At 38.4% G+C, this 13,506-nt stretch overlaps 1 protein-coding gene and 1 non-coding gene across 2 annotated transcripts; one reads left to right on the forward strand and one right to left on the reverse strand.

Moving 5' to 3' along the window:
• Positions 1–3,720: 3,720 nt before the first annotated feature.
• LOC131639707 (uncharacterized) lies at positions 3,721–4,986 on the forward strand. Its single transcript, XM_058910179.1, has one exon. It carries the CDS (start codon positions 3,721–3,723, stop codon positions 4,984–4,986), a length of 1,266 nt encoding a protein of 421 aa, XP_058766162.1.
• A 2,655-nt stretch (positions 4,987–7,641) lies between these two features.
• LOC131639710 (small nucleolar RNA R71) lies at positions 7,642–7,748 on the reverse strand. Its single transcript, XR_009295023.1, has one exon. It is a non-coding gene; the product is annotated as a small nucleolar RNA R71 (small nucleolar RNA).
• Positions 7,749–13,506: the final 5,758 nt, after the last annotated feature.

Below are 13,506 nucleotides of genomic sequence, written 5' to 3' on the forward strand. Positions count from 1 at the left end.
GTACTTTGCTTCATATGATGACAATGCTACTACTGGTTCTTTTCTTGAGCTCTAAGCAACTGGTGCACCACCTAACATAAATACATAGCCAACTGTGGATTTTCTATCCTCAACATCACCTTTCCAACTTAAGTCGGTGTATCCCACTAGCTTGCATTCTTTTCCTTCATCAGCTGCAGGAAACAAAATGCCATAGTCGAGGGTTCCTTTGAGATACCTTAGTATCATCTTCATCGGTGCTAGATGTGATACCTTTGGCTTTTGCATGAATATACTCACCATACCTACACTGTATGATAGATCAGGCCTTATGTAACAAAGGTATCTTAATGACCCAATAAGTCTTCTAGACTGTGTTGGGTTGACATCATCTTTAACTGAGTCTTTCGATAGTTGTAGTCTTGGTTTAGCATGTGTCGAAGTTGCATTGTAGTCTTCCATCTCAAATCTTTTCAGTATTTCACTTGCATATCTTCTTTGATGCATCATCAGGCCTCTACTACTCTTGTAGAATTCGATACCAAGAAAGTATGAAATATTGCCCAAATCTGACATTTCGAACTCCTTGCTAATGTTTCACCTCTGAAGTCTTTGATCTCTTTCTTCAGCTAACTATTATTAACAAGTCATCAATATAGAGACGAGGTATAAGCAATTCACTCTTTCTTCTTCTTCTTCTTCTTCTTCTTACATATACTCCTTGCTCATGTTTGCACTTTATAAATTCCTTCTGTAACATCCCGATTTTTCTATTTTATTTATTTGATAGCCATTTTATTATTAGTATAATTATTTAATTATTATTTGGTGTGATAATTACTTAATTATGTGTTATTATGTTAATTGGGGTTATTAGAATTATTGGTAGAATAATAAGATATTAGCTATTGGGCCTAATTATTAGAAATAATAGTAATAAGGGGGTGTGAGAGATGCTAAGCCCAATGGATTAAAGAAAGATAGTAAGAGAAAACTAGGTTTAGTCTCTCATAACATTCATTTTGAAAGAATATAATGGAGAACATCAAGAGAAGAGAAAGAGGAGAAAGAGGGAAAAATGGAGGAAACCTAGAAGAAGATTGAACCTATGGTAAGGGGGAGAATCCTCATTATTATGGGAATATATGTATGCAATGGGTAGTTGTATGCTTAGGTTGTTCATCTCTTCAATTTCTCATAGTTTCAAATGTCAGGGTTTGTGTAGAATCCATGAAAATTTGGGATTGAATCATGTTTCATGTTGTTATAATGTTAACCCATGAGTAGAAACATGATTAGGAATCATTTATATGTGATTAATTGTTATTTGGTTGGGTTTTGGTTGGTTAAAATCATGTTTTCAGTGTGCTGTCAAAATTTGGTTTTTTTCCAAAATACGTAGAGGGCGCGTCGCGTTGGACCTAGCGCGCGTAGCGCCAGAACTTCTGACTTGGCGCGCATAGCGCGGGTAAGGGCGTCTAGCGCGGCATGTTATGAAATTTTGTGATTTTTTATTCTTTGACTTGGGATCATGTATGCTTATGATTTAAGATGGATTTCCATGTGTTTTAATAATTTATTCAATGATGTTTGGATAGGTTTTGAATCGAAAACGATTATGTACATGTTACTTGAGTTTTATACATGTATATGATGCTTCAGGTGAATTATGTGAATAACATGAATTGGCTTGTGTGCTCTATGTTATGTGCAATCAATAAATGCTATGTGTATGCCTTATTGATGATAAATGTGTTGTGCAACATTTTGGTGGATAATTTGAATTGTACAAATTATTGTGATATACTTGGATAATTAAGGTTGTGTGATAATCTTAATTGCATATATTGTGAGTCTTATTGCACATGCATTCATGGGGAGATGATAATCCAAGTTGGCTTTGATCCTTGTGTGAAAATAGAGGTGTGGCTTTGTTCCTATGTGGATTCAGAAGCGGTGGACTAAATGTTCATGTTTTGAGGGCTTTGGTCTTGTTCGGATCAGAAGCATGACTCCGATTCTTGAATATGTATTCGAGAGCGGTGAGCTTGATGTTCACTTGGTACCACATGCATGAGTCACATTACTTGCATTGGAGTCACATTGTTTGCTATGTGATATTTGAATAAATGTGTGCTTACGTGTTGTTTTGATAATTGCTATTTTGGTGGAGACTAACAATGATTGTGTTATGTGTGATAATTGAGGAATGCATTTAAACTATGAAGTGTGAGGAATGGTTGGATTCTTTGTAAGCAATAATCATTGTTCATATTATATGTATTCATTTATTATGCGAATTCTCACCCTTCTATTTGAATGATGTTAAATGCGACGTCACGCAGGTTCCGACGAGTAGTGTGCTTGCACGAGGATTTAACCGAGGAGCTTATCGATTATTTATTGTTTTGTTAGGTATTGAGTCAATGCTCTGGTCATGTAACACGGAGGGTATTTAAAATCATGTTTAAATGTTTGAGATAATGGTTTTATTTCTCTTATTTAACATTGTATTTAGATATATATTTTACTAAGTGGCCTTGGTGCCTATGTTTGAATTCATATGACTTATTGAGGATATGATAATGTCATTATGATTGGTAGATGATTATAGTATGGGATATGATCATTGATTTGTTTTGAGAATCTATTATTCCGTTGCGTTATGTATATTGTTGAAACATGAAGTTTTAAATATGTGTTATGAATATGATCAGACGCATGTTTATGTTTGGTTTTCATTGTTATGGAAACAACATGTGACTCCCTTTTGTAATATGCATGTTTTAATTACTCTGTTATTATATGTAATATTTGGGGTTAGAAAATGGGTGTTACACCTTTTCCCTTAGGAAACTATCTACATTCTTATTCCAAGCTCTTGGAGTTTGTTTGAGTCCATACAGGATTTTATGCAGCCTGTATACCTTGCTTTCTTGGCCTTGTATCACAAACCCAAATGGTTTTGAAACATAAAATTCTTCATCTAAAGGGCCATTTAGGAATGCATATTTCAAATCCATCTGACACATATGCTAGTTGTTCATGTTTGTTAGACCAACAACAAACTTGATTGTTTTTATCCTAACAATAGGTGCACAAACTTCGTCGAAGTCGATTCCTTCTTTCTAAAGAAATCCTTTCACCATAAGTCTTGTCTTGTGTCGAGTTACTTCTCCTTTGGGATTTAACTTCACCTTGTATAACCACTTCACATCGATTTCCTTATTGTCTTGAGGAAATTCGGCAAGTGACCAAGTGTTGTTGACTTCAATGGATTTCAGTTCCTCATTCACCGCTTTCATCCACTTCGAATCCTTTAATGCCTCAACTATATTGCCTGGTTTGATATCTGTATAGAATGCATAATGTATTAGCTTACCTTCATCGTCGACCACATCATCTGATATAATCACACATTCCTGCAACATTGCATGCATGTGTCTTGTTCTTTGAGGTGTGCTTATGTTTGCTTAACCTATGACTTCTTCTTGTTGAACTTCTCTTTCGACTTCACTTGCTGGTTCTTTATGGAGGAAGAAGAGAGTATATTTCATTAATTCAATTTTACATGATTAGAAACCTATATATCTTGAGATTATTTACCCACCATATAATCTCCTTTAAGACTACCTAACTTCCTAAGACAAATGAAGGCAATGACCGATAACGGCTAGTTCCTCCGCCGTAGAACCTCTTCTTCCCCCTGTTTCTCTATTCTACTCTCTTCCTTCCTTCTCAATGGATGTGTCTCTTCTGTTTCCAGAAACGCATTCTTATGTTAATGCTAGTAAAGATAACATTGGCAGCTCGATTAACAATACTTCTAGTACCTTGAAGGCTAAATCATTTGCTTCGGTTGTATCCAACAATGTTTGTGATATTCCTTTAAGCCAACTTCCCACTCCTTGTATAAAAGGGGATAAGCTGGCAATCACAATCCCGGAAGAAGAATACACTCTTGGAGTAGAAGCCTGCAAGCATCATTTACATGGGCGTGTGGTTTGGTCCAAGGGCTCTCAGTCGCTCATGGTGGCGAATCTTAGAATTAAGATTCTTGAACTCTGGCCTTCGATTGGAAAATGGGGAGTGACATCTCTAGGAAAATGTTTCTTTGAATTTGCATTTTCTTTGCTCGAAGATGTTCAAAGGGTCAGATCTGTTAATAGTTGGTCACTTCCAAATGGCATTCTAAAACTCTTTCCATGGACAAAATATTTTGTGCCTGCTACTCTGAAGCAAATCTCTGCGCAGGTGGGGATTAGAATACATGGGCTCTCTCAGGAATACTGGAGACCTAGAATACTCTTTGTTATTGCCAATAGTATCGGCACCCTGATCTGTATCAATTCGGCATCCGATAAATCTGTGTTTGAAAGACCGTTTGGTCATTTTGTTCGCATATTGGTGGATCTTGATCTTACAAAAGAACTAAGTTATAAAATCCTAGTCGAAAGAGTAGGGTTTGCATTCTTTGTTGATATTGAATATGAGAAAATTCCTGAATTTTGCAGCTACTGCAATAGTATTGGTCACTCTATCACGAATTGCAAAAGAAAGGAACATGTATGCGGAAAGGGGTCTGAAACTTTGCAGAAGCAGGACAAAAGCGCTTTTATTCCTACTAGTAGAAAGTTTGTAGTTGGAGAATCCTCTAAAGCTAATTCAGAGCCTCAACCGGTTGCAGGGGATGGTGCGGAAGGAGTTGGGCACACTCAAGCTAACTTGGTGGATACAACTGAGAAAATACACAAGGTCATTAATAACGTGGTGAATGAGGATACTATTCTAGTCCCAATTCCGCAACCTCACAATGTGGAAATTAAGTATACCAATCTTGTCCTAATTCCTCAACCTCACAATTCTAACAACTCCCTGGAGGATGATGGTTCCTCAGAGAGTGAGTTTGTTGATGCCACACAATTGGTGGATTTTGTTCCTGAAACTCAACTTGAGGAAAGACACAAGGAACAAGTTACGGATTTTTTTGAAGGAAGCCTGGGATAACATGGCTGATCAAGAAGACACAGGTGTGGATCTGTTTCAACAGAAGGATTTCCAACTTGTCACTAGCAAGAGAAGAAGGAATAAGAAGACTAATACCTCAAATAATACGAGACTGATGTTTGGTCACAAAACCTGTCTCTATGAAGTGCCTTTATTGGAACATCAGGGGACTTGCCAATAGCTCTTCTAGACTGACTCTAAGAAATCTGATTCAAAACAACTCTCCTGACTTTGTTTTCATTTCTGAACTGTGGATGGATTTTACTAAATTCCCTCAAACATGGTGGCTCATGTTTGGCCTTAAACCCTTTGCTTTTAATAAAAGAGATGGTCTTGATAACACGATTTTATATCGTATATTTAGCTTAAAATCCATAGATATTTATAGCATTTTCCGTTTATTATGTTAATTTATTATGATATTACGCGAGTATTTGCTTTGTTTCAGGTTTTACACTTCAATTACGACTATTTGCGAAAAGGAAAGAAAATAGAGCTTAAATGACCAATATTTATGCCTAAAAGATGAAAAGGGAGTGCTGAAGTGAAAGAAGGGTGCAATTAAGGACCCAAAGGCCCAAAAGAGACGAACCAGCCCACAAAGGAACAAAAATACGTAGCCCAAACCATGCAAGCAAGTGGAGACGCACGTCTCCACGTTCTCTTCTGCCACGTCACCAAGAGGAGACGCCCGTCTCCAACTGCCCCTAGATTCTCTCCACTTGAGACGCACGTCTCAAGTCTTCCTGAAGAAACGGAGACGCACGTCTCCACGTCCAAGTCTGTTGGAAGCTCCTCTTTTCACGCAAAGCAACTTCAAAGCCTCGCCTATAAATAGAGCCAGCCACTTCCCTTCAATGAGTCTGATTTCCTGCCAACGAAGTGCTGCCGAAATTGTACCGCGAACCGCTTTTCTTTATTCTGCTTTCATTCAACCGTTTATTTTCTCACAACGATTTCTACACTGGAAATTGTTGTGAACTTTTCGTAGATCTAGCCTTACGTTAGATTTATCGCTTTTATTTCCTTGTTTTTATTTTCTGCCATTTAAATTCCGAAGAACGATCCAGCCAACCTGTGGTGGAAGTTCAGTACTTGAAGATCCAGTTACCATTTATTTAATTCAGGTTTTTTATTTACCGCCTTATTTATATTTGTTTGCATGATATATTATATGCCATTTAATATGCTTATTATTATGAACCGAACCGATTTATGCATGTTTAATCGTATTAATATGTCTGGCTAAATTACTAAAGGTGTCGGTATGTAAAGTAAGTTAACCGTAGGGATCCGAAATAAATTGGCTTAATTATGTTTTATTAATTATCACTTATTTTTGGTTTATATGTCTAATTTAATTAGTAAGTCTTAAAACCAATAGAGCGAAAGTTTGAGGGGTTAGGACGGTCAAAGGTTAAAATCAATAGAGCGAAAGTTTGAGATCTTTAACCAGATAGTAGACATAGGACAGTAGTTTTAAGGATGGCGAAAGCGTATTAAAACTAATTGGAACTTATTTATTTTCAAAAATTGTTTTTACACTCGAGCGGGATGGCGAAAGCGTACGTTAGGGTTATTAGCTTGCTCCGAGTCAACAGAGCGAAAGTTTGAGATTAGGAGATTTAAATAGATAACAACCTCGTAAAATAGGCATTTTATTAATTACATTGTTTCCAAAAAGCTCTTCTAAAATCTAATGGGATGGCGAAAGCGTACATTAGGATTAGGATAGTAGTCTGAATCAACAGAGCGAAAGTTTGAGACGAGGATTTTTAATCAATGGAATTAGTAAAGATTTTTAATTTAATTATGCAAAAGCCAATGGACCTTCTCACAATCACTTTCCCTTAGGAACAATCGAAATTTTAGTACTCCTAGCTTTACATAGTAACCTTAGATAACGGTAGATCAATTCATAGTCCCTGTGGATTCGATATCTTTTAAAACTACACGACACGACTGTGCACTTGCAGTTATCCCGACTAATAGACACGCAAAGTCGCGATCAAGTTTTTGGCGCCGTTGCCGGGGACTATTTAAGTCGATATCGTAACTCACTGTTACACCGTAGAGACTAGGACAATTCTTCCCTTTCTTTCTGAACGATTGTATGCCAAATACTCGTTCACAAGGAGGAGATTTAATACAACGAATTAACGAGATCGAACGTTTCATTAACGTCAACGAGCTCGCAATCTTCCCGAAGTAGCAGAAATTCCGATTAATCAGGAATTGATTTTTACTGATCAAATTAATCAAATCACCCCGAAGTTAGAGATGGCTGCTATTCGTCCTCTTAGAGACTATGCCGCTCCTTCGCGCGCTGAACCGCATTCGAGTATCGCACCACCTGCGATTGAGGCAAACAATTTCGAACTGAAACCTTCACTGGTCCAAGCTGTTCAACAGAATCAATTCTCTGGAAGCCCTGTAGACGTCCCCAATCTCCATTTATCTGTGTTCGTGCAATACGCCGACACTATCAAAGCCAACAACGTTAGTTCCGAAGCTATTCGATTACGCCTTTTCCCTTTCTCCTTGAGAGATAGAGCGAGAGCGTGGCTTCAATCCCTGCCTTCCAATTCCATAACTACGTGGGACGAATTGAAAAGAGTATTCTTAGCTAGATACTTTCCGCCTAGCAAAACTGCTATGCTTAGAGGTCAAATCAACGGATTTTCCCAGAAAGATAATGAATCGCTCTTCGAAGCTTGGGAACGTTACAAGGACATGCTTAGAATATGCCCTCATCATGGACTCGAACCATGGCTGATCATCCATACTTTCTATGGTGGTCTCTTATATAACACTAAAATGACTATAGATGCCGCTGCTGGCGGAGCATTAATGGACAAACCCCATGATGAAGCATACAAACTCATAGAGAACATGGCACAAAACCATTACCAATGGGGTGGAGAACGAGCCGCTCTAGAGAAAGCCCAAACCAAAGGAGGAATGTACGAAATAAGTGGTATAGACCGCGTTAACGCTAAAGTAGACGCTTTAACTCAAAAGATCGAGAACTTAACCATCACTCCTTCAGCCACCGCTGCCGCTGTAACACCTAACTGCGAGATTTGTGGATTGACTGGACATGTAGTTGCTGAATGCCAACTCTTGACTGGAGTCCCATCTGATTAAGTAAACTATGCTCAAGGAAACCCTTATTCTAACACGTACAACCCTGGATGGAAAAACCACCCGAACTTTTCTTATAAGAACAACAATGCGTTGTACGCGCCTGGACAAGCACCTGCTGTACCACCTGGCTACCAAAAAGCGCCTGTAGCTGCTCAAAACACCCCTAGGAAGTCAAATCTAGAAATCATGATGGAGAACTTCATAGCTTCCCAACAACAAACCAATAAGGACTTCCTGAATCAAAACATCCACAATAGCGAGCAACTAAAACAACTATCGAACAAAGTAGATGCTTTAGCTACGCATAACAAAATGTTAGAAACCCAAATCTCACAAGTAGCTCAACAACAAGCACCTACTGCTGCCCCTGCTGGCACGTTTCCTGCTCAACCTCAACCCAATCCTAAAGGACATGCGAACGCGATAACACTACGAAGTGGAACGAATTACGATGGACCCATAGATCCTAGAACTCAAAACGTACCCATGTCACAACAAGAGCCAAAGGAAACCCAAAAGAAAACAACTGACGAACAAACTGCTAAGACTGATGAGAACAATAACGAAGTGGAACCCGAAAAAGAGAAACCTTATGTTCCACCACCACCTTATAAGCCACCAATTCCTTACCCTCAGAGATTAGCTAAATCAAAAACCGAAGCGCAATTTAAAAGATTTGTAGAACTTCTGAAGCAATTAAACATAACCATACCGTTCACAGAAGCCATAACTGAGATGCCTTCGTACGCTAAGTTCTTAAAAGAAATCTTATCAAACAAAAAGAAACTCGAGGATAACGAAACTATAACGCTTACCGCTGAATGTAGCGCTATCATCCAAAATAACATGCCTCCAAAACTGAAAGACCCTGGTAGTTTCTCTATACCCTGCGTAATTGGAAAAACCATCATAGAGAAAGCCTTGTGCGACTTAGGAGCTAGTGTTAGTTTGATGCCTCTTTCGACCTGTAAGAAACTCAATCTAGGTGAGCTTAAAGCAACGGGAATGTCTCTTCAACTAGCTGACCGTTCAGTTAAATACCCTGTAGGAATGTTAGAGAATATCCCTGTTCGTGTAGGTCAATTCTACATCCCAACTGACTTCATCATTATGGATATCCAAGAAGATTCTAACATCCCGATCATATTAGGAAGACCATTTTTAGCAACCGCTGGTGCAATTATAGATGTAAAGCGAGGAAAGCTTACTTTCGAAGTAGGAGAAGAGAAAATAGAATTTATACTTTCCCAATTCCTAAAAGCACCTTCTATAATTGACACATGCTGTTCTGCTGACATAATCGACGAGTGTGTCAAGGAAATAAAATCCGAACCAAATAAGGAAACCGAGATCCTAAGAATTCCTATGCCGCCAATTCTTGAAGATGACAACTGGCGTGAGGAATATCAAGATAACCACCTGAGTGAATGCTTAGCCTTAACTCCCGATCCTATACCTGGACCTAAGAAACCTGCTATAGAGCTGAAAACACTTCCTACCGATCTTAGATACGAATTTCTAGACGAAGAACTAAACCGACCAGTTATAGTGAACGCCAACTTAGGACGAACCGAGACTGAAAAATTACTTAATGTCCTAAGAAAATACCCTACCGCTTTAGGATATAACATATCAGACCTGAAAGGTATAAGCCCTTCTCTGTGTATGCACCGCATTATGCTCGAAGACGATAGTAAAACCTCTAGGGAACATCAAAGGCGAATAAATCCTATTATGAGCGATGTGGTTAAAAAGGAAATCCAAAAACTGCTAGAAGCTGGAATAATATATCCTATATCCGATAGTAAATGGGTTAGCCCTGTTCACGTCGTACCAAAGAAAGGAGGAGTCACTGTAATCACTAATGCAAAAGGAGAATCTGTAGCACAACGTACCCAAACTGGATGGAGAATGTGCATTGACTATAGGAAGCTAAACAAAGCTACCCGAAAAGACCATTTCCCTTTACCTTTCATAGATCAAATGCTCGAACGCCTAGCTAAACACTCGCATTTTTGTTATCTGGATGGATACTCCGGATTTTTCCAAATTCCTATCCACCCTGACGACCAAGAGAAGACCACATTCACCTGTCCTTATGGTACATTCGCTTATAGACGAATGCCTTTTGGACTCTGCAATGCACCCGCGACCTTCCAAAGATGCATGATGGCAATATTTGCCGACTTCCTAGATGGAATAATGGAGGTCTTTATGGACGACTTCTCTGTCTGTGGAGGAAGTTTTGAAACATTTTTAGAGAACCTCGAACTGGTACTTAAACGACGCGTAAGCGTAAACCTAGTCCTTAATTGGGAAAAATGTCATTTCATGGTTCGACAAGGAATTGTACTTGGACACATCGTATCCGATAGAGGAATCGAAGTTGATAAAGCAAAAATCGAAATTATCGAAAACCTTCAACCTCCCAAAACCGTTAGAGAAATAAGAAGTTTTCTGGGACACGCTGGTTTTTACCGACGCTTCATTAAGGATTTCTCTAAAATAACCAAACCCTTAACTGAACTACTTATGAAAGACGCCGAATTTATTTTCACCGATAAATGCACTGAAGCATTTCAAACGCTTAAACGAGCATTAATCTCTGCGCCAATTATGCAACCTCCCGACTGGAATGAGCCTTTCGAAATAATGTGTGACGCAAGTGATTATGCTGTAGGAGCCGTTCTAGGACAAAGAAAGGATAAGAAACTACATGTCATATATTATGCGAGTAGAACCCTAGACGAAGCTCAGATGAATTATGCCACGACAGAAAAAGAATTATTAGCTGTCGTATTTGCATTAGACAAATTCCGTTCTTACCTGGTAGGAGCCAAAATAATCATATACACTGACCACGCCGCCATTAGGTACCTCCTAACCAAAAAGGACGCTAATCCAAGACTTTTGAGATGGATCTTGTTACTACAAGAGTTCGACCTGGAAATTAAAGATAAAAAAGGCACTGAAAATGTGGTAGCAGATCACCTCTCTCGATTGGAAAATCTGAAACCCGAACAAGTACCAATTGACGATGATTTCCCTTACGAAAGACTCATCGCCCAATTAGAAGCAAATGAATTCGAACCATACCGTCCAAACTCTGAAACCAACAAATTAGCAGAAATAGCTTTAGCCCGATCTGACGCACCTTGGTATGCAGATTTCGTAAACTATCTAGCTGCTGGTGTGCTTCCTCCTGATCTAAGTTACCAACAGAAGAAGAAATTCTTCCATGACCTAAAACATTACTATTGGGACGACCCACTCCTGTTCAAAAGAGGCCCCGATGGAATCTTTAGACGTTGTGTACCCGAAGAAGAAATAAGAAGCATAATAACACACTGCCATTCTGCACCGTGTGGAGGACACCATAGCACATCTAGAACCTGCGCCAAAATCCTTCAATCTGGACTCTTCTGGCCCAACCTGTGGAAAGACGTTTATTTTGCTGTACTAAGCTGTGATAGATGCCAACGAACTGGAAACATTTCAAGACGCGATGAAATGCCTCAAAAAGGCATTCTAGAAGTAGAAATATTTGACGTCTGGGGAATAGACTTCATGGGACCGTTTCCGTCGTCGTTTGGAAATCAATATATACTCGTAGCCGTCGATTACGTTTCAAAATGGATAGAAGCTATTGCTTCTCCTACAAACGATACACGAGTAGTTATCAAACTTTTCAAAAACGTCATCCTTCCTAGGTTCGGTGTGCCAAGATTGGTAATTAGCGATGGTGGTTCCCATTTCATTTCAAGAATACTTGAGAAACTCCTTCGAAAATATGGAGTGAATCATCGAATAGCCACACCATACCATCCACAAACAAGCGGACAAGTAGAAGTATCTAACCGCGAAATAAAACAAATATTGGAGAAAACTGTTGCTATATCTAGGAAAGATTGGTCAACCAAGCTAAATGAAGCTTTATGGGCTTATAGAACAGCTTTCAAAACTCCAATAGGAACTACCCCATTCAAACTCGTTTATGGAAAATCATGCCACCTACCGGTAGAGTTAGAACATAAAGCCTATTGGGCCATTAAGAACTTAAACCTAAACTACACTGCCGCTGGTGAGAAACGACTTCTAGACATAAACGAATTAGAAGAACTTAGACAAGACGCTTACGAAAACGCCAAAATCTATAAAGAGCGAACGAAAAAATGGCACGACAAGCGTATATCTAGGAAAAATTTTAGCATAGGCGATAAAGTACTTCTATTTAATTCTAGACTAAAATTATTTCCTGGTAAGTTACGATCTAGATGGTCTGGCCCTTTCGAAATAACTAACATATTTCCGAGTGGAGCGATAGAAATCAAAGGAGAAACCGTCAAACCTTTTGTCGTAAATGGGCAACGTCTTAAGTATTACCATCATCTCGAATACGATGAAAACATCGAAGTTTTTAAACTTGACGAACTGCCCGCTCTTTCGAAAAAATAGTTTTCTATTTTAAAATCGTCGAGCTTACGACATTAAACAAAGCGCTTGGTGGGAGACAACCCACATTTATTTATTCTTTTTATTTTTATTTTATTTTATTTTTAATTTTTAACCTTTAATTTTCATTTAACTATTCTATTTTTAATTATTCTAAATTTTAATTTTCTTATTTTTTCATACATCTTATAATAATTATTATAATTATAGCTGCTATCTTAATTCGAGAAAATACTTCCTTTTTATAATTATAATAATTATTATTATAACTTGTTTTATTTAATTTTATTTTTAAAAATGAACACTAGCCTAGTTCTAACTTAATCTTAATATTTTCAACTTCTAGGTTTTTCATTTAACTACTAACTACGATGCAAGAAGTTGATAATATGGAAGTTGTGTTCCGTGGTAGAGGACAAGAAGCAAGATTTAACAAGCTGGCTGAAAGACACATGGATTTGACTTGCTATCCTCACCAACCAACTATGGTGAAACTTGGTATCGAAGAAAGCATCCTACACCTGCTTAACCAAATTGGTTGGACTGGTTCTCACTTGTTCCGCAAGTTTAGCACTTACCGAAAGCTCACTCTGGAATTCTTGAGCTCCCTGACCTATCTTCCAAACTGTGGACAAGGGCTGAGAAAAGGAGTTATTCTCTTTAGACTCTTTGGTATGGAGTTTAATTTCTGCATCCGAGATTTTGTTGAAATGTTAGAACTACCTCATGGACCTGATGCATACGCCAAAGTAGCTGAAGAAAATCTTCCATACTGGGAGTTGGAAAAATACTGGGGCAAGATCACTGGACACGACAATCCTGAAGAGAATGAATTTCAATCTGAGAACATCCACAATCCTGCTTTCCGCTACTTTCACAAGATCCTTGCTCACTATATTTTTGGAAAGCCTGATAATGTCA

This window comes from Vicia villosa, unplaced genomic scaffold, assembly GCF_029867415.1.
Source record: "Vicia villosa cultivar HV-30 ecotype Madison, WI unplaced genomic scaffold, Vvil1.0 ctg.002743F_1_1, whole genome shotgun sequence".
Lineage (NCBI taxonomy): Eukaryota > Viridiplantae > Streptophyta > Magnoliopsida > Fabales > Fabaceae > Vicia > Vicia villosa.

Coding starts and splice junctions, on each gene's coding strand:
- LOC131639707 (XM_058910179.1), top strand. CDS start 3,721: ATGGATGTGTCTCTTCTGTTTCCAGAAACGCATTCTTATGTTAATGCT.